The 19,773-nt window shown below is 41.7% G+C and overlaps 1 protein-coding gene across 11 annotated transcripts in view; it reads left to right on the forward strand.

Moving 5' to 3' along the window:
* The window catches only part of FAM193A (family with sequence similarity 193 member A), a 171,869-nt gene that overhangs the window by 65,734 nt on the left and 86,362 nt on the right, over positions 1-19,773 (forward strand). For 5 of the 11 annotated variants that reach the window (XM_087434823.1, XM_087434813.1, XM_087434822.1 and 2 more), the window contains one exon: positions 18,891-19,081. In XM_087434823.1, coding sequence (XP_087290949.1) covers positions 18,891-19,081 — 191 coding nt within the window. The remainder of the gene's footprint in view (positions 1-18,890; positions 19,082-19,773) is intronic. The other 6 variants (XM_087434814.1, XM_087434819.1, XM_087434816.1 and 3 more) reach the window with 3 other exon arrangements.

Here is a 19,773-nt window from a genome sequence, read left to right on the forward strand (position 1 = left end):
GCATTGGCAACAGATGTTAGCTCAGGGCTAATCTTCCTCACACACACACACACAAAAAATCATACAGTACACATTATTTTGTGTCTGATTTATTTTGTTCAACATTATGTTTGAGATTCATATGTTGTAGTTTCTTTTCATTACTGTATATTATTCACCTTTTTTAATATACTATGTTTTAGTTGTTTCCAGATTTCACTGTTATTAATGATGCTGTTGGAGCACACATTCACGTATTCTTTTGTATATACATGTAGGAAAGGAATTTCTGAGTCATAGGGAATTTATATAATTAACTGATTACAAGTTAAGATCAACAGCAAATTTTTAAATGAAAACTATTTTCCAAAACAAAAATAGTGAGTAGCATTGTTTTGTGATTCTTCTTAATGTTTGGATAATAGAAGACAGCTGGAGTCTCATATCTGCTTCTGTGTTCAAGCTATGGTGATAGATTATTTTGATTGAAGTATATGAAGAAAATATTTTAATAGCTTTTTCAAATAGTTGTGGATATTCTTCTTTGATACTACATAAAACCATGACAAGTAATAGTTTCTTGGTGGTTAGTTGGGCAATGTAGAATCTGAAACGATGTCAATGAATTTTTCCTATGCCGTTAAATTAAAATCCATTTTCTGTCTTGTACTCTGAATGAATCTTGTACCCATACATGATTTTGTAACATCACACATTAGTCATTTGTAAAATAATTGGTCAAACAATACTGAGTTAGGCAGATCCTTCTGATACACCTTTCGTTATTCAATATAAAGAAAATCACATTTGTTGCTGTCACCACTGATCTCATCATAAAAGTCTTTAAATGTGGCAAAGCTTTCAAGCCCACAGTGATGGATAAAAGTCTTCCAAACTTGTGATTTTTGCTTGAAAGCTCAGATTTTATGATTGGCCACAAATAGTGTCAGCTGTTTTCCTTGAAACGACAGGCTCATTTCATTCATTTTTGAGAAAATGTCTGACAAATATCCAAGTCTGAATAACCATAGTTTGGTCTGTCAGGCATTCTTTCAAGTAAAATTGATATTTCATGGATGAAGTGGCTCATTCAGCTCACGATGCAGTGCTTTTCTTGAAAACATTGCAGAAATGCTTTCTGCATACATCTTATTTCATCACATAGAATATTCAAAAGACATGTACTTAAGGGTTGAGATTTAATACAGTTAATGATTTTACTGCATCAAGGACATTCTTAAGTGGAACTGGCCTTTTTTAAATTAAGTGTGTGGTGGTGAAGGACACCACGACCACTAGCACACTTTGCTGCACAGCCGTCATTCTTGCTAAGGTGCTGGCAGTTCACTCAGTTGCTTTTGCACCATCAATGCAGATGTCAACACAGTGAAAGAGGCAAATAACACTTCGTGTATTTTTTTTTCTTTTCTTTTTGTGAGGAAGATCAGCCCTGAGCTAACATCTGTTGCCAATCCTCCTCTTTTGCTGAGGAAGACTGGCCTTGAGCTAACATCCGTGCCCCTCTTCCTCTGCTTTATATGGGACTCTGCCACAGCATGGCTCGACAAGCGGTGCCTTGGTGCTTGTTAACCAAGAAAGGATATGAAGTGTTGAATGTGGCAACAAAAAAGAGGCTGTGTCTGAGCTTTGATGATCCGTGTTGGTGGAAGGGTGGAAGCAGAAGCCAGACTGCACTGTGTGAAGATAACTTAGTGGTGAGGGAGCTGAGGAAGTCGATTTAAGGTGCTGATTTTTAAGGTGCTTGACTGTGAGGGGAGGAGAGGACAGATCCAGAAGAGGAGGGTGAAGCTGGAGGAGGGACCTGGGAACGTTTAAATATTGAAGGAAGGAGCTGGGAGATGGGGAAAGGATTTTCTCCCCATTTAAATTTTATTTTTTATGATGTAATATTTGAGAGAGAGAGAGAGATATATATGAATATGTATATAATATACATGTTATAAGTGATAGTAAAATGAACACCAGCCAGCATAAAAATCAGGCCATTCCTAGTACTTGTGCACCTGTCTGTACTCCACCCTTTCCCATCTTTCCTCCTCCCTTTCTGAGGTAACCAGTGTCCTTGAATTATGTATTTATCATTCCCTTACTTTATTTTTTTTTATTTTTTTTTTTTTAAAGATTTTATTTATTCAGTTTTTTCCCCCCAAAGCCCCAGTAGATAGCTGTATGTCATAGGTTCACATCCTTCTAGTTGCTGTACGTGGGACTCGGCCTCACGTTGGACGGAGAAGTGGTGCCTCGGGGCGCTCCCGGGATCCGAACCCGGGCCGCCAGCATCAGAGCGCGCACACTTAACCGCTAAGCCACGGAGCCGGCCCTATCATTCCCTTACTTTAAAAAACAAAAACCTTGGGGCTGGCCCCGTGGCGTAGCGGTTAAGTGCGTGTGCTCCATTGCTGGTGGCCTGGGTTCGGATCCCGGGCCTGTGCCGACACACCGTTTGTCAGGCCGTGCTGTGGCGGTGTCCCATATAAAGTGGAGGAAGATGGGCACGGATATTAGCCCAGGGCCAGTCTTCCTCAGCAAAAAGAGGAAGATTGGCATGGAAGTTAGCTCAGGTCTGATCTTCCTCACAAAAACAACAACAACAAACAACAACAAAAAAACCTTTAAAAAATTTTATCGCCTATATGTATCTAAATAATAAATTGTTTAATTTTGTTTGTGATCTTTATGAGAATGGCATGTGCTCATGTTGTTTTCTGTGTCTTGCTTTTCTTTGTTTATAAGATTCCTCATACTGTCTGGGTAGCTGCAGTATATTCATTTTCACTAATTCATTCATAATTCACATAATGCAATTCACATATAATTCAATGTTAGTATACTACAGTTTATTCATCAATTTTATTGAAAGATACAGAGTTGTTACCCATTTTTTGCAGTGATAAAAAAAATGCTGTCAGGGGCATTTATGTACCCATCTCCTGGTACTCATTTGTAAGAGTTTTGTTAGGGTGTGTATTAGTCAGGATTTTCCAGAGAAACAGAACCAATAGGATGGATGGATGGATTGATAGAAGAGGAGATTTATTATAGGGATTGGCTCACGTGGTTAGGGAGGCTGACAAGTACCGCGATCTACATTCTCCAAGCTGGAGAAGCAGGAATGCTGGTGGTGTGAATCAGTCTGATTCCAGAGGGCCAGTGGTGTTAAGCCCTGGTCTGAATCTGAAAGCCCTAGAGCCCTAGAAGTGCTGGTGTGAGGGCAGAAGATGGATGTCCTAGCTCAAGCGGGGAGAGTGAATTTGCCCTTCCTCTGCCTTTTTGTCCTATTCAGACTCCCAATGGAATGGATGATGCCTCCCCTCACTGATGAGGCAATCTTTATTCATTTAACCAATTGAAATGCTAACCTCTTCCAAAGACACCCTCACAGACACACCCAGAAATAATGTTGTACTAGCTCTCTGGGCATCCCTTAGTCCAATCAAGTTGACACATAAAATTAATCATCACAAAGTATTTATTGATGAAGTAGAATTGCTGGGTTATAGGTAATTCAGATACTTATATTTGTAAGATAATAACCAGTTTCCCAAGTGATTGTTCCATTTTATATCCCCACCAGCAACATTTGAGTTCCACTTATCCATGTTCTTGCCCATACTTGGCGTTGGGTAGGCAGAGTTTGAAATTGCTTGGGGATGGGAAGGAGTAAGGTAGATGACAAATGGGTGATGTTCATGAGGTCCCCTGAGATGGGAGAGATGGGATCTATTTCTAGAAGAATCATCCTTCTGTTGAGACAGGATTTGCAGGGAAGGCTGCATAGGTGCAAGTAAGGTGGGGGTGGGAAGTGTAGAAGTTGAGAAAATTGCTGCCAGAAATCTTTCTATAAAATTGTTTTTGAGAGGGAGGGAGAGTGGATTTAGTGGGACTGGGAAGGAACAGTGTAGTGGGTAAGGGTCCAAATGGTGTCTGTGAGGGATGAGAACAGTGAGCTGGCAGGGCATCCAGGTTGCTGGCCAGCCTGAGGTCCTTGTTGAAGGTGGAGACGTCACTGGCCCTGACCTGCCCATTGGCTTGGACCTCTCCCTCAGCAGCATGCAGGTGTTGGACAGGGAGAGCAAGGCAAGGTGGGTTGGTGAGGAGCAGGTTGGCTGTACAGGCTCGGCAGAGGATGGGCCTCCAGGGTGTCTGAGAGCAGAGTCAGCTCCAGTACCACAGCCCCTCTGACTTGCCGGCACCCACCCACCCCTGAATTTCTGCTGCAGCTGCTTTGCCCTGGCTCCTGTCTCACCCAACTCAGGTCATTTACTCAGGCCTGGCACAGAGCAGGTGCCTGGGAATGGCTTTTGAATGAAGGAACGAGCCTACGTTTGATTTATATCCAAAGATAATGTTTCAGGACTTCAGAACGTTTAACATACTCATCTTTTTTTTTTTTTTTTTAAAGATTTTATTTATTTATTTTTCCCCCAAAGCCCCAGTAGACAGTTGTATGTCGTAGTTGCACATCCATTCTAGTTGCTGTATGTGGGACACGGCCTCAGCATGGCCGGAGAAGCGGTGCGTCGGTGCTCGCCCGGGATCCGAACCCGGGCCGCCAGCAGCGGAGCGCAAGCACTTAACCGCTAAGCCACGGGGCCGGCCCAACATACTCATCTTGTATAGTAGAGTTCACACTTTGGGGGGCTGTGAATATGTTTTCATAATCTGTGAATTTTCTGACAGTTAAAACAATTTTTGTTTGTATTAAGGGGAGAGGGCATATTCACATCATTGGAGGGCCTGCTGTATATCAGAGGGCTTTGCCCCTGACTTCTGAGTCCTGGGGGGCCTGGATGCACTACTTGTTAAAGTTACTGAGGAAGGAGCAGAGGTTGTCTTAATACTTGCTTTCTGTGCTGAGGCCAAGCAAAGACCCACTGAGGCCATGGCCTGCTCTGTGCAGGAGAAATTCAGACAGGCAAAGAAGTGGCATGGTTGAGATGTTGTGCAGAGACCTACTGGGATATAAGCCTAACTCAAAAGAGCCTGTTGCTTAGTAGTCAGAACCAGGCATCTGGTGAATTGAGTAATTTGGTTTCAGCTAATCATTCATCTGTCTCTTTAAAATAATGTTAATTTGAATTTTAATGATTTTGAGGGTTTTTTGTATTTAAGTTGTAGACCAACTTGGGTTTCTGTAGTTATATAAAGACATAAAAAGCGTAAGCTGTGTTGTGTTTTACGTTTGTGTATGTTTAACCAGAATAGTTTAAGTCTGGTGGGAGTGATGGAAGATGGCACTTTGGAGAATTATTTTTTCTTTAAAGGAGAAAGAAACAAAGTGCTTTCTTTGTAGCACTCAAGCATCCTACCACAAGGAAGACTACTTGGCAAATTAATATTCTATTTTTCTGTTTTCAAGATTGACTGTTTTAAAGGCTCTGTTTTGGTTGTGGATGTTAGCAGTTGTGTCTGTGTTCTCAAATATATTATTAAAATGTATGTCTTGCATTTTACACTAAGGAGCCAGGTTCTCTAATAGTTACTCTGCCCACAGGTCTGATCAAGGCATATAGTCCCAATTTAAACCAACCATTTAAGAGTTTGCTGGGCCAGCCTTGGTGGCCTAGTGGTTAAGTTGGGTGTGCTCTGCTTCGGCGGCCCGAGTTCTGTTCTGGGGCACGGACATAACGCCACTCATCTGTCAGTGGCCATGCTCTGGCAGTGGCTCACATAGAAAAAGAGGGAGATTGGCAGCGGATATTAGCTCATGGTGAATCTTCCTCAGCAAAAAAAAAGAAAAGAAAAGAGTTTGCTAATGTGCATCCTTATCTTGAATGTTTGCCCTGTTGGTCTTGGTTCATAATTTGTTGTTATTAGTGCCATCGAGTGGATTCTGACTCCTAGCGACCCCTATGTACAGCAGAGTGGAACCCTGCCCAGTCTTTTTGCACCGTCCTCTCACGCACCGTCCTCTCACTTTCTGGTGCTAAACCCCACGATGCTCCACTGCTATTCATAGGGTTTTCATGGCCAGTTTTTTTTGGGAGTGGGTGGCCAGGTCCTTCGTCGTCGTCTGTCTTAGTCTGGAAGCTCTGCTGAAACCTGCCCACCATGGGTAACCCAGCTGGTACTTGAAATACCAGTGGCATAGCTTTCAGCATCACAGCAATGTGCAGCCGCCACAGTGTGACATCCGACAGATGGTTGGAAACAAACCTGGGCCTCAGCAGTAAGAGCACTGAATCTTAACCACACTAGACCACCATGGTTCATAATACAAACATAAAATTCCTTTATAATGAACTTCATGAAAGTGGTTGCTGATATAATTTGTCACTACCCAAAATTATCAAATTGGGAGGACAGAACTTGAGTCAACGTCATAGAAACAAGATCTAAGTGGTGATCTTTGGCTTTTTTCCCTTAACATAATACTTTTGACATTCATCCATGTTGTTGCATGTATCAGTAGTTAATTCCTTTTTATTTCTGAGTAGTATTCCGTTGTATGGATGAACCACAATTTGTTTATCCATTCAGGAATAAAGGGACATTTGTGTTTTCTGGTTTGGGCTATTAAGAATAAAGCTACTAGTAACATTTGAGTACAAGTCTTTTTGTGGACATAGTTCATTTCTCTTTGATAAATACCAAGGAGTGGAATTGCTAGGTCATGGTGTTAAGTGTATGATTAACATTATAAGAAACTGTAATGCTATTTTTCCAAGCGCTGATACTGTTTTTCCAACCATGTCTGAGAGAGCTGCTGATCTCCATCCTTGCCAAGCCTGGATATTGACAATCCTTAATTTATAGCCATTCTAGTGGCTTATAGTGTTATCCCATTATGGTTTTAATTTGCATTTTCTTAATGACTTGTTGAGCATCTTTTCATGTGCTTATTTTCCATCTGTATCTCTTTAGTGAAGTGGCTGTTTAAATCTTTTGCCTATTTTTAATTGAGTTGTTTGTCTTACTATTATTGAGTTGTGAGAGATCTTTATATATTCTGAATACAAGCCTTCTATCAGACATGTTTCTCGAATATTTTCTCCCAGTGTGTGGCTTCCCTTTTCATTCCATAACAGTTTTCTGAATAGTAAAAGTTTTAAATTTTGATCGAGCTTTTTGTGTTCTGTGTAAGAAATCTTTGCTACCTTAGGTTATAAAGATTTTTAGACCTGTTTTTTTTCCCAGATGTCTTGTGGTTTGAGCTTATACGTTTGATCTGTGATCCATTTCAAGTGAAGTTTTGTATCTTTTGTCAAGTAAGGTTTGAGGTTCATCCTCTTTTGCATATGCATGTCCTATTGTTCCAGAACTATTTGTTGAAAATACTGTTTTTTCTCTTTGAATTACCTTGGCATCTTTGTCAAAAGTCAGTTGATGCTACATGTGTGGGTCTATTTCTGGACTCTGTTCCACTTTACATATATACCCATCCTTTTGCTAGCACCGTACTGTCTTGTTTTCTGAAGCTCTTTATAGTAAGTCATGAAATCAGGTAGTAGAAGTCCTCTAGCTTTGTTCTTTTTCAAAAGTGTTTTGACTATTCTAGAACAGGTCCTTTGCATTCCCGTATAAAGTTTGCATTTGTCTTGCCAGTTTCTACAGAAAAGCCTACTGAGGTTTAACTGGCATTGTTTTGTGTCTGTAGATCAAAATTTGGGGAGAATTGACATCTTAATCATATTGAGTCTTCTAATCTATGAACATGGTATGACTGTTCCTTTATTTAGGTCTTTTAAGTTTATTCTTAGAATAGTTTTGTAGTCTTCAGTGTACAGACTTTGTTGCACATAGTGTATTGAAAAACTTCCAAAGTATTTCATGTTTTTCTTGCTATTTTAAATGGTATTTCTAAAAATTTTCAATACCCTATTATTTATTGCTAGTATATAGAAATGCAGTTGCTTTTTGTATATTCACCTTGTATCCTGTGAAAACTCATTTATTAATTCTAGTGGTCTTTTGGTAGATTCCTTAGGATTTTTTATATAGATGATCATGTCATCTACAAATAATGTGTTTCCTCCTTTCCAATCTGTATGTCTTTTTTTTTTCCCTTGCTTTATTCCATTGGCTAAGACCTCCAGTATGATGTTGAATAGGAGTGATGTGAGCAGACATCCTTCCCTGTTCCCAGTCTTAGGGGGAAAGCATTTAGTCTTTCAGTATTAAGTATGATGTTAGCTGTAGGATTTTGTAGATCAGGTTGAAGAAGTTTACTTCTGTTTGTAGTTTGCTGAGAGTTAGCATGAATGGATGTTTGATTTTGTCAGATTCTTTTTTTGCATCTATTGAGATGATCATAGAGTTTTTCTTTTTTAGTTTGTTAACAAAATTAATTGTGATTTTTGAAATGTTGATCAAACCTTACATTCCTGGGCTAATCCACACTTGGTTATGATGTATTATCCTTTTTATAAGTTGCTGTATTGGATTTGCTAAAGTTTTGTTAAGGATTATTACATCTGTGTTCATGAAGGATATTAGTCTGTAAGTTTCTTGTCTCACCATATTTTTGTGTGGCTTTGGTGTCAGAGTAGTACCTCAGAGAATGAACTAGAAAGTATTTTCTCTTTTTTAATATTCTGGAAAAGTTTGTGTAAAATGGGTATTATTTGTACCTTAAATGTTTGGTAGACTTCACCAGTGAAGGTATCTTGACCTGCAGTTGCCTTATTAGGAAGGTTTTGAACTGTGAGTTCAATTTTTGATGAAGGTTATCTATTTCTTCATGAATAAGCTTTATTAATTCTTATCTTTAAAGAAGTTTGTGTAATCATTTCAGAACATATGTAAGTCAAGTCATTATACTATACATCTTAAGCTTATGTAGTGCTATATCAATTATATCTCAATAAAACTGAGAAAAAAAGAAATTTTTCCGTTTTGTGTCAAATGTATTGGCGTGAAGCTGTTCACAATATTCTCTCTTACTTTCCATAGCATCTGTAGTGGTTGCAGCCCCCACCCCCTTCACTCCACTTTCGTTCCTGATATCAGTTGTTTGAGTTTAGTCTTTTTTTCCCCCTGATAGTCTGGCTAGAGGTTTATCATTTTTATTGATCTTTTCAAAGAATCACATTTTGTTTTAATTGATTTCCATTTTCTATTTCATTAATTTCTGCTCTTAGGTTTATTATTTCTATCTTTCTACTTTACACTTAATTTGTTGTTCTTTTGGTTTTTTAAGGTAGAAGTTTACATCATTGATTTGAGACCTTTCTTCTTTTCTGATGTATCTGTTTAATTCCATAAAATTCTATGTAAGCATTCCTTTAGCTGCATCCCACAAGTTTTGATATGTTGTGTTTTTCATTCTGTTCAAAATATTTTATAATTGGGGCCTGCCCCGTGGCTTAGCGGTTAAGTGCACATGCTCCGCTACTGGCGGCCCGGGTTCGGATCCCGGGCGCGCACTGACGCACCGCTTCTCCGGCCATGCTGAGGCTGCGTCCCACATACAGCTGTCTACTGGGGCTTTGGGGAAAAAGGAGGAGGATTGGCAATAGATGTTAGCTCAGAGCCGGTCTTCCTCAGCAAAAAGAGGAGGATTAGCATGGATGTTAGCTCAGGGCTGATCTTCCTCTCACACACACAAAAAAAATAAAAAATATTTTATAATTGCCCTTATTATGATTTGTTCTTTGACCCATGGATTATTTAGAAGTGTGTTTTTTTTATTTATTTATTTATTTTTTTTAATTTTTATTTATTTATTTTTTCCCCCAAAGCCCCAGTAGATAGTTGTACATCATAGCTGCACATCCTTCTTAGTTGCTGTATGTGGGACGCGGCCTCAGCATGGCCAGAGAAGCAGTGCGTCGGTGCGCGCCCGGGATCCGAACCTGGGCCGCCAGCAGCAGAGCACGCGCACTTAACCGCTAAGCCACAGCGCCGGCCCTGAAGTGTGTTTTTTAATTCCCAAATATTTTGGAGTATTTTCCAGATATCTTTTTTTTATTGAGGTATAATTGACATACATTATATTAGTTTCAGGTGTATAATATAATGATTCGATGTTTGTGTATATTGCAAAATGATCACCACAGTAAGTCTAGGAACATCCATCACCATACACAGTTTAGAAAAAATACATTTTTTTGCGACGAGGACTTTTAAGATCTACTCTCTTAGCAACTTTCAAATATGCAATACAGTGTTATTAACTATAGTCACTGCTGTACATCCCCGTGATTTATTTATTTCACAACTGGAAAACCTTTTGATCCCCTTTTTGTTATTATTAGCTTAATTCTGTTGTAATCAGAAAACATACTTTATATGATTTAAGTTTTAAAAATTTACTTAACATTTGTTTTGTGGCTAATCTTGGTTAATGTTTCATGTGCATTTGAAAGACTTTGTATTCTGTTGTTGGGAAGGGTGTACTATGAATGCTAGTTATATCAAATTGGCTGATGGTGGTGTTCATGTCTCCTGCCTCCTGTCTGATGTTTATGTCTATTTTAATTACTGAGAGGACTGTTAAAATATCCAAATGTAATTGTAGATTTGTATATTTATTCTTTTAATTCCTGCTTCATGTATTTTGAGCTCTGTTATTTGTTATTAGAGTGTTTACCCATTTAGCATTGTTATTGCTTCTTATTGAATCAGTCCCATTGTCATTATTATCATCATTGTTTTATCATCATGATCATCTCCTTCATTGCTGCTAATATTACTTGTTTTCAAGCCAACTTTCTCTTATACTAATAGAGCCAGCCACCCTTTTTGGGTTAGTGTTTGCATGGAATATGTCTCCCAGCCTTTATTTTTAACTTGTTTATGCCTTTGTTTAGTGGTTACCACGAAGTTTATATAAAAGATCTTGTAGATGAGATAGTACATTCCCTGATAGCCTCTTGTTCCCCTAGTCTAAGCAGGTTTCATCCCTTCCCTCTTTCCCTTCTGAGTTGTTGTTGTCACAACTTATTCTGTTATGTGTTGTGAATTGGTGGTTAAAATGAGGTGATAGTATTTATTTTCCATGTTTTCTTTCCCTTTATCTTTAGAGTTATAATTGTTTGCTAATCTGTCCTGATAGTTGCAATTTTCTGATTTTGTCTGCCTGTTTATCTCCTTGTTCAAAGCTTTATAAACCTTTCTTCTTTTTTTTTCAGATATGAGGGCCTTCTTGATCAAATCTTGTGGGGGAGTCTTGTGGCGATGAACTCCCTCAGCTTTTGTTTGTCTGGGAAAGTTTTTATTTCTGCATATCTGAAGGATATTTTTCCTGGATATAGTATTCTAGGCTGAAAGTTTTTGTCTTTCAAAATTTTGAATATATCATCCCACTCTCTCCTAGCCTGTGAGGTTTCTGCTGACAAATCTGCTGAAAGCCTGATAGGGGTTCCTTTGTAGGTTCTTTTCTTTTGTCTTGCTGCCCTTAATATTTTTTCTTTGTCGTTGACTTTTGCCACCTTTACTAATATATATATATATGCCTTGGAGAAGGTCTTTTCACATTGATGTAGTTAGGAGTTCTGTTGGCTTCTTTTACATGTAATTCCAGCTCCTTCTCCAGGTTTGGGAAGTTCTTAGTTATTATTTCTTTGAACAAGCTCTCTGCTCCTTTTTCCCTCTCTTCTCCTTCTGGAATACCTATAATCCTTATGTTGCATTTCCTAATTGAGTGGGGTATTTCTCAGAGAATTTCTTCATTTCTTTTTAGTCTAAGTTCTCTCTCCTCTTCCATCTGAGGCATTTCTGTATTCCTATCCTCTAGATTGCTAATTCTATCCTCCATTTTGTCAGCTCTGTTGTTTTGCTTTATCTCATCCATTGTGTTTTTCATCTCCATAAGTTCTGATTGGTTTTTCTTTATAGTTTCTATCACTTTTGTGAAGAATCGCTTCTGTTCAGTAATTTGGTTCCTGATTTCATTGAACTGTCTTTCAGAATTCTCTTGTAACTCACTGAATTTTCTTATGGTGGCTGTCTTGAATTCTTTGTCATTTAGATTGTAGATTTTCATGCCTTCAGGATTGATTTCTTGGTGTTTGTCTTTTTCCTTCTGGTCTGGAGTATTAATATATTTCTTCATACCATTTGATGGAGTGGATTTGTGCTGGTGCGTAGTGATAGCATCTGGATGCAGGTTCTACCTGCTGCCTCTTGGGGCAGGGGGGGAGCCAGGAGCTGTGTAGTCTGAGCCCATTGCCGCGATCCCTGTCAACTGTGCCTTTGCGAGCCTGGGCCACTCCTTGGGATCACAGCAGCCCTGTGAGGTCTCTCACCAAATGGGAAAGCAGTCACACAGGGGGCTCAGGGATGCTGCTGCCTGCTCCCATAGTCCCGTGGAGTCTCATTCCCCCTTTTGGGGCCGCAACGGTACTATGTGTGTTCACGGCAGCTGGGAGCTCGTTTGGTTCGCCCACACTCAGAGCTCAGCCACCATCTGCTCCTAGGTCGCACCAGCCATTGTGCTTGGTGGGTGGGACCTCCCCTCTGGGACTAGCCAGAGCCACTCCCTGGGACCACAGTGGGATTGTGGACTCTCCCACCAGATGAGAGAGTGATCACACAGGGGCTCAGGGCTACTGCTGCCTGCTCCCACAGTCCTGCTGAATCACGCTTCCTCCCTTCGGGGCCGCAGCAGTACTGTGGGCATTCATGGCAGCCAGGAGCTTGTTCGCCCGGGCCCCAGTTCAGCCGCCCTCTGCTCCTAGGTCGCACTGGCCTTTTTACTTGGTAAGTGGGGCTTCCCCGCTGGCTCCAAGCCTGCACCATTCTCTGTGGGCTGCCACGGCCCTGAGGACTCTCCCACCAGGCAGGGAAGCGATCACACGGGGGGTCAGGGCTGCCGTCACCTTTTTCCGCAGTTGCGCCAAGGCATGCTCCCACCCTTGGGCCCACAGTGGTGCTGTGATTGGTGCTATGATCGCTCCAGCCACAAAAGCAGTCACATGGTTGCACTGGGCTGCCTGGGGGCCAAAGGGTGCTCACCTATCTCAGCCACCTCCTCGGGGGCTGACCCATCCACCTTCAGATATATAGCTGTGTGGATCTCTCAGGCATCCTTGTGTGCTGTGTGGGTATCCTCTGCTACTCAATGTCCTTTTAGTTGTAGTTCGAAGGGGGAGAGATGAAGGGAACAGCTCACTGCATCATGTTGCTGATGTCACTAACTTGTTTGTGTCTTTATAATCTCTTGTAGAAAACATAGTGGCTCTTGCTTTTTAGTCCAGTCTGACCATCTCTGCTAATAATTGGAATAGTTAACTGTTTCCATTTAATGTAATTATTGATATGTTTGGATTTAAATCTGCCATCTTGCACTTTTTGTGTGTGTGTGTGTGTGTGTGTATTTTTTTCCATCTGTTACTCTTTACTTTTTTTTTCTTCTTTCCTTTTGGATTAATTGAATCTTTTTTATGATTCTGTTTTACCTTCTCTTGGCTTATTATCTGTACATCACTTTGCTTTATAATTTTTAGTAGTTCTAGAATTTACAGTACAGATCTTCCTTGACTTAACAATGGGGTTATGTCCCAGTAAGCCCATTTTAAGTTGAAAATATTGTTAGTGGAAAATGCATTTAATACACCTAACCCACCAAACATCATAGCTTAGCCTAGCCTACTTTAAACATTCTCAGAACACTTACATTAGCCTCTAGTTAGGCAAAATCATCTAATGCAAAGCCTATTTTATAATAAAGTATTGAATATCTAATGTAATTTATTGAATACTGTACCAAAGGTGAAAAACAGAATCGTTTTATAGGTATGGAATGGTTGTAAGTACATCAGTTGTTTACCCTTTTGATCACATGGCTGACTGGGAGCTGTGACTTACTGCTGCTGCCCAGCATCACAAGAGAGTATCGTACAGCATATCACTAGCCCAGGAAAAGATCAAAATTCAAACTTTGAAGTACAGTTTCTACTGAATGCATATCACTTTTGCACCATTGTAAAGTTGAAAAATCATGAGTCGAACCATGGTAAGTTGGGGACTGTCGGTATATATCTTCAACTTTTCAACCTCTACTTTCAAAGAATATTATTATATACTTAACACGTAGTGTTAGAACCATACGATGTTATACTCTGAGCGCCACTATTTTTTGTGCTAGTGTAGTTATATGTTTTTCTAAAAAATATTATAAACTTTACTATACATTTTTATTATTTTTGCTTTAAATAGTTAACTTTTTTAAAAGACTTCAAAAGTGAGAAGAGTCTTTGGCCCACATCTGTATCATGTCTGGTGCTCTTCATTCCTTCACGTAACTCCACCTTTTCATCTGAGGTCATTTCTCTTTCTGCCTCAGGAACTGCCTTCAAAATTTCCTATAGTGCAGAGAAGCTTCTGTTCTTTGTCTGAAAGCTTTATTTTGCCTTCATTTTTAAAAGATATTTTTGTTCAGAATTCTAGGTTGGTCAGCTCTTGCTGGCCTCCCGCGTTTCTGATGTGAAGCACGGTGTTGTCCTTATCTTTGCTCCTGTGTACAGGAGGGGACGTTCTCCTCTGCCTGCTTCTCAGATTTGTACTTCATCACAGGTTTTCTGCGATTTCACTCTGATGTGCCTTGGTGTGGTTTGCTTTGTGTTTATTGTGCTTGGGATTAAATGAGCTTTTAAGATATATGTCAGTTTACAGTTTCATCAAATTTGGAAATTTTTCAGCTATTTCTTCATGTAGCCCCCCCTTTTTTTCCTGGGATGCCTTAGCCTGTATGTTAGACATCTTGATTTTGTCTTACTAAACCTTTATTCATTTTTTTTCGGTCTTATGTCTTGCTGTGCTTCATTTTGGATTATTTTTATTACTTGTCCTCAGGTTTATTGATACTCTATTGTGTGTCTGATCTGCTCTTAAGTCTATCTAGTATATATTTTTCTTTTAAGATATTTTATTTCTCATCTCTAGAAATTCTCTTTGCTTATTTTTCACATCTTCAATTTCTCTCCTTGTTTTGTTTATGTTTTCCTCTATTTTCTGGAACATATGGAGTTTATTTATAATCATCAGTTTCAGATTTCTGTCTGTTGGCTGTATCATCTCTGTTATTTTGGGGGTCTGTTTCTATTGATTGGGTTCCTCCTGGTTATGCATCATATTTTTCTGCTTCTTGGTTTTGTTATTAGATGCTGGACATTGTACGTTTTACATTGCTGAATGCTGGATTTTGTTGTATTCTTTTAAACTGTTTTGGGCGTGGACAGAACAATTTAACTGAAGTTAAATCTATATAAAATTAAGGTGACACATTTAAGGATTTATTGTATAGTCATCATACACCGTGTTTTAAAAGGCCTAACTTCATCCCTTGTCACCAGATTTCCAGGTTCTTGGTTGCTCTTCTGAGCGTATCTTGTGTGTCAGGTAGCATTGTTGGTGCTAGTGTAAAGTGGTAAGCAGGTCCTAAAGGGTCCTGCTCTCGTGGAACTGATCTTCCAGTGATGAAGACAGATAAAAAACAAGAAAATAAGGAAAACACCAGGATGTCAGATAACAGTTTGTGATATAAGAGATTAACTGGGGTGATTAAGGTCAGGAGATGGGCACCACACCACTAATTTGAACAGGGACACTTTAACATCATAATTACTAGTAACAGAAGATCATCTACCCAAATCTGTGAAGGGAACTCGAAAGAATACAGTCATGGCGAATATAGGGAGCACTATTGTGGAGGTTAGGGAGAGGACTTAAGGAGGGACACCCTTGGAAGAGGCCCTTTTTGGAAAGGGTGCAATAGGACCCTCTGGGTAGCAGAGGTGCTGCAGGCTGGGGCAGGTGGGCTTCCTGGAGGGTGTTCAGCACACAGTAATGACGTGTTTGGTGGTGTTAGTGTTCATCACGGGTAATGAGCAAGTGGTAGGAGCAAGCTGAGAAAAGCCTGAGGACCAGGAGGGAGACCCCTGCCTCTGCAGTGTCCCCTCAGTGTCCTCTGCTGACAAGGCCAAATATTACGCCCCTGGCAACGGAGCAGTGTTTGCAGGATGCAGCTCCTTCATCACAAAGCAGGGCAAAGAAGGGTGGATTTGGAGCTGAGAGGCAAAAAATTGATAACTGGCTCAACCTGCTTCCCTGAGTAGGTGATTTTTATTTATTTATTTTTTGTGTGAGGAAGATCAGCCCTGAGCTAACATCCGTGCTGATCCTCCTCTTTTTGCTGAGGAAGACTGGCCCTGGGCTAACATCCATGCCCATCCTCCTCTACTTTACATGGGACGCCGCCGTAGCATGACCTGACAAAGCAGTACATCGGTGCGCACCCGGGATCCGAACCTGGGCCGCCAGCAGCGGAGCACGTGCACTTAACCGCTATGCCACGGGGCCGGCTCCCTTGAGTAGGTGATCTTTTTGCTGAGGCGTGACTGATAGAATTCTATGAGACTGTCAGAAGCCATTCAAAGATTTAGTGCAGTAGCCCTCTAGGCAAAGGGAACAAGTGTACAAGTGCAATGAAGTAAAAGCAGAAGTAAGTGGTATGAAAGGTTTTATGCAGGGGAGCCACATGATCTCACTTATATTTTAAACACCACTCTGGCTGCTGCTTGGAAAACGGATCATAACTATATAAGGGTGGAAATTGGGGTGCTGGTAGAGAGCCCACAATAGTCCAGGCAAGAGGTGACAGTGGCTTAGACTGGGTTGGAAGCAATGGAGAGAGAAACATGAGTGGATTATGGATCTGCTTAGGATTGGAGGTAGAATGGACCACCTTGCTATGGGATTTGATTGGGATGGAGGAGAAGAGAGTAAACCCCTTTCATTGAAGTGAACTGACCTGCTGCTATTGGAGAGCAATCTGGTTCTCCCACTGCTGCCTTCAAACCTACCTTATCTGACTGCCTGTCGCTGCCCTGTGATGACGTATATCAATCAGACCCCATCACCTTTCCATTCACTTCTGGTATTAGAATTTTCTCCTTTTCAGGTATTCAAGTCCAGTCTACAGAAAAACATGAATGTCTCATCCAGTTTAGAGCTTCTCCCCTCAGCTTTAGTGATTGATGTTGGGAATCACCAAGGGAATAATGTGGGGGCGGAGGGCAGTGGTGCTTGTCTTGTTTTCTTGTGCCTTCCCAGCTCTTTGCGGGTGGAGAAGGGGCTCTGGGCAGGAGGAGTTGGGTGTCTCCATTCTTTGCCAGGCTGTTTGTGGTACTCTTTGGTGACCAGGGCCTGAGGTCCTAACAGATGGCCCATAATGGTTGGCTCTTGCTTGTAGGAGGCTCTTCTTTAGGTTTTCCTAGACTTTGATTAGGTCTTTGCACTGGACTGTCTGCTGGGAACTCTATGACACCCCCTATCCGTGCTCTGCCCCCTGGTATAATTCCAGGGTCCACTCACCCAGCAAGAACCTTTTTGGGTGGAGTTCTTTCATGATGACGCAGGCCCCTCTCCCTCAGAGAGTCCACTCGTACCTGGCCTCCCACGTGATGATGACTAGCTCCCCCTCCTCCCTCCCTCAGTCCATTGGGGAGGCTCTGGCTAGTCTTCCACCCTCAGGCTTTTCCATTTCATAATCAAATATCAGTGTCCATGTGCTCCGAGGGACACATAACAGGTTCTTGGAAGTTTTCTTGTGCTTTGTCCAGTAGCAAACTGGGGTGGTGCTATAAGTGTCTGAAGAAGCACTCAGCCAAGGGGCGAGACCCAGGCCCCTCTGAGACAGGTAGACACCTTAGTCTCTGAGGGCTTGTCTTGAAGACTTTATACTTGATTTGAGGGGGTGACAGGAGAAGGAATGACGCAATTCTCTTTACGCCTGTGAATTCCCTTCAAGAGCCTCTCCCGTGCCTCTGCCTTTCTCTTCAGGCTGTTGGGTGCAATGATTGTAGAGCTGGCTACCCTGTTAGTGAGCACTGGGGGGACCTGCCTAGCACCTTTCTTCACCATGTGAGGGGCTTCAACTCTAGAGCTGGAGCCCACATTCCTAGATAACCGAGTCCCTCTTAGGTCCTGTCACAGAGGCACAAGGTGCTGGTTGGGTGGGTAGTTCTGAGACTGGAGAAGTTGAGGGAGGAAAGGGGTGTGTGGGGTGGGGCGTAAGGTTGTATCTGTGTTCTCTGTAGTGGCTGTTGGTAAAATCTTTTAGGTACTGTTGGGTATTGGAGGTATGAAAGTTTGAGCCTGCTTCATCCTACAGTCTTTGCCCAGAGCATTCTCTGTCTCAAGCCTCCTGTTCCCTCCTGTTCTCTCTGCACAGCTTATGGGATTTCGTGGGACAGAGAGGCCTCTGCTTCCGGCCACTTTACGCTTGGCTTGGAGTGGCCACCAGTTTCCACTGAACACCATTTTGGGCAACTGGGTGTGTCGCTTCATGGAGGTGCCCATTGCGGTTGATCTGATACTGCATATACTAATTAGGACACTGAGAGTAGAATTGCTCTCTTTTTTTTTTTTTCCTTCACCTTTTTTTTTTTTTTTATTGATGTTTTAATGGTTTCTAACATTGTGAAATTTTGGGTTGTACATTTTTGTTTGTCCATCACCATATATATGACTCCCTTCACCCCTTGTGCCCACCCCCCACTGCCCCTGGTAACCACAGTCCAGTTTTCTCTGTCCATGTGTTGGTTTATATTCCACATATGAGTGAGATCATACAGTGTTTGTCTTTCTCTTTCTGGCTTATTTCACTTAACATAATACGCTCGAGGCCCACCCATGTTGTTGCAAATGGGACGATTTTGTCTTTTTTTATGGCTGAGTAGTAGAATTGCTCTCTTTTAAAGGATGAAAGAAATGCATTGACTGTCCTCATGTGATTATGATATAGCTATCAGAAGGTAAAAAAATAATTGTTCCAAACAAAAATCTTGGGTGTTAGAGAGAAAAAGTTTCCTATGTAATGTCAGTTAAGATATTTTCAATGTCTAGATTTTAAATTTCTTCTAAAAGACATTTTTCTGAACAATTAATAACAAATTTGTGCCATGAACATCTGAACATAACTAGTCTATTCTCTTCTCTTTTTAAAGCAGAGCCAAGACTTTCTTCTTCACTCCCCTCTTGGTGGGTCACACCCGGAAACAGGCGGCGGTGGGAGGCTAGCTCTTGGTGCTCAGACGCTGCCCTCGGCGGGGCTGGGCGGTGCTGCCCCCACGGACACGGCTTGTGCCTGCGAGGCCTGCAGCGAGCGCAGGTACCATGGAGAGACAGACGGGTGCAGGTGCGAACGTAATCCGAGTTGGAGCTGTAATAGGAAACGGGGGTGTTTCCATAAATGACAGCACACATTTGAGCCACTCCTGAGAGTAAGACAGTAGGCTGGATATTGTGAGGAAGAACCAGGTGAATGAGGTTCATTCCTCATTCCTGCCCTTGAGGATTAACAGGAAGAAGCTAGTCCTGAGAAAGGAAGAGGAGGAGGCATATCGAAATCATTAGAATCTAAGGTCGGGGTGAGTAGACCAGAGAGATGCCTCTTACCTGGAGGGCTGGGGAGGCTGGCAGCTGCAGCTGCTGAAGGATGGAGGGGAAGAGAAGCCAGGACTCAGGGGTTCTGAACCGGTTCTGTGCTTTGTCTCGGGAGCCAGTGTTGCTGAATGGGGACCAGGAGCTTTGTGGGGAGTGAGAGCTGCCTAATGGGCACCTTCACGGCGAAGGTTAAGGAGATCAAGGGGAATGCCAGCATTCCTGAATTGGGACAATAGTTGTGGACATTCCTGTCCTGCGAGGACAGGCTGAAATCTTCATGAGATGAAGGTCTCAGGGACCAGTCAGCCGAGGGCACCCTGGGGGCTGTGCTGAGACACATATCGTCAGCCCTCCCTGCAGCAACAGCAGATTGGGAGCCAGCTCCGGGAGCTGATCAAGGTGGAGGGGTGTGGGTGGGAGTGGGCGAATGGAGTGGGAAGGAAC

This window comes from Ceratotherium simum, chromosome 8 (assembly GCF_057802395.1).
Source record: "Ceratotherium simum simum isolate JZ-2026a chromosome 8, ASM5780239v1, whole genome shotgun sequence".
Classification (NCBI taxonomy): domain Eukaryota; kingdom Metazoa; phylum Chordata; class Mammalia; order Perissodactyla; family Rhinocerotidae; genus Ceratotherium; species Ceratotherium simum.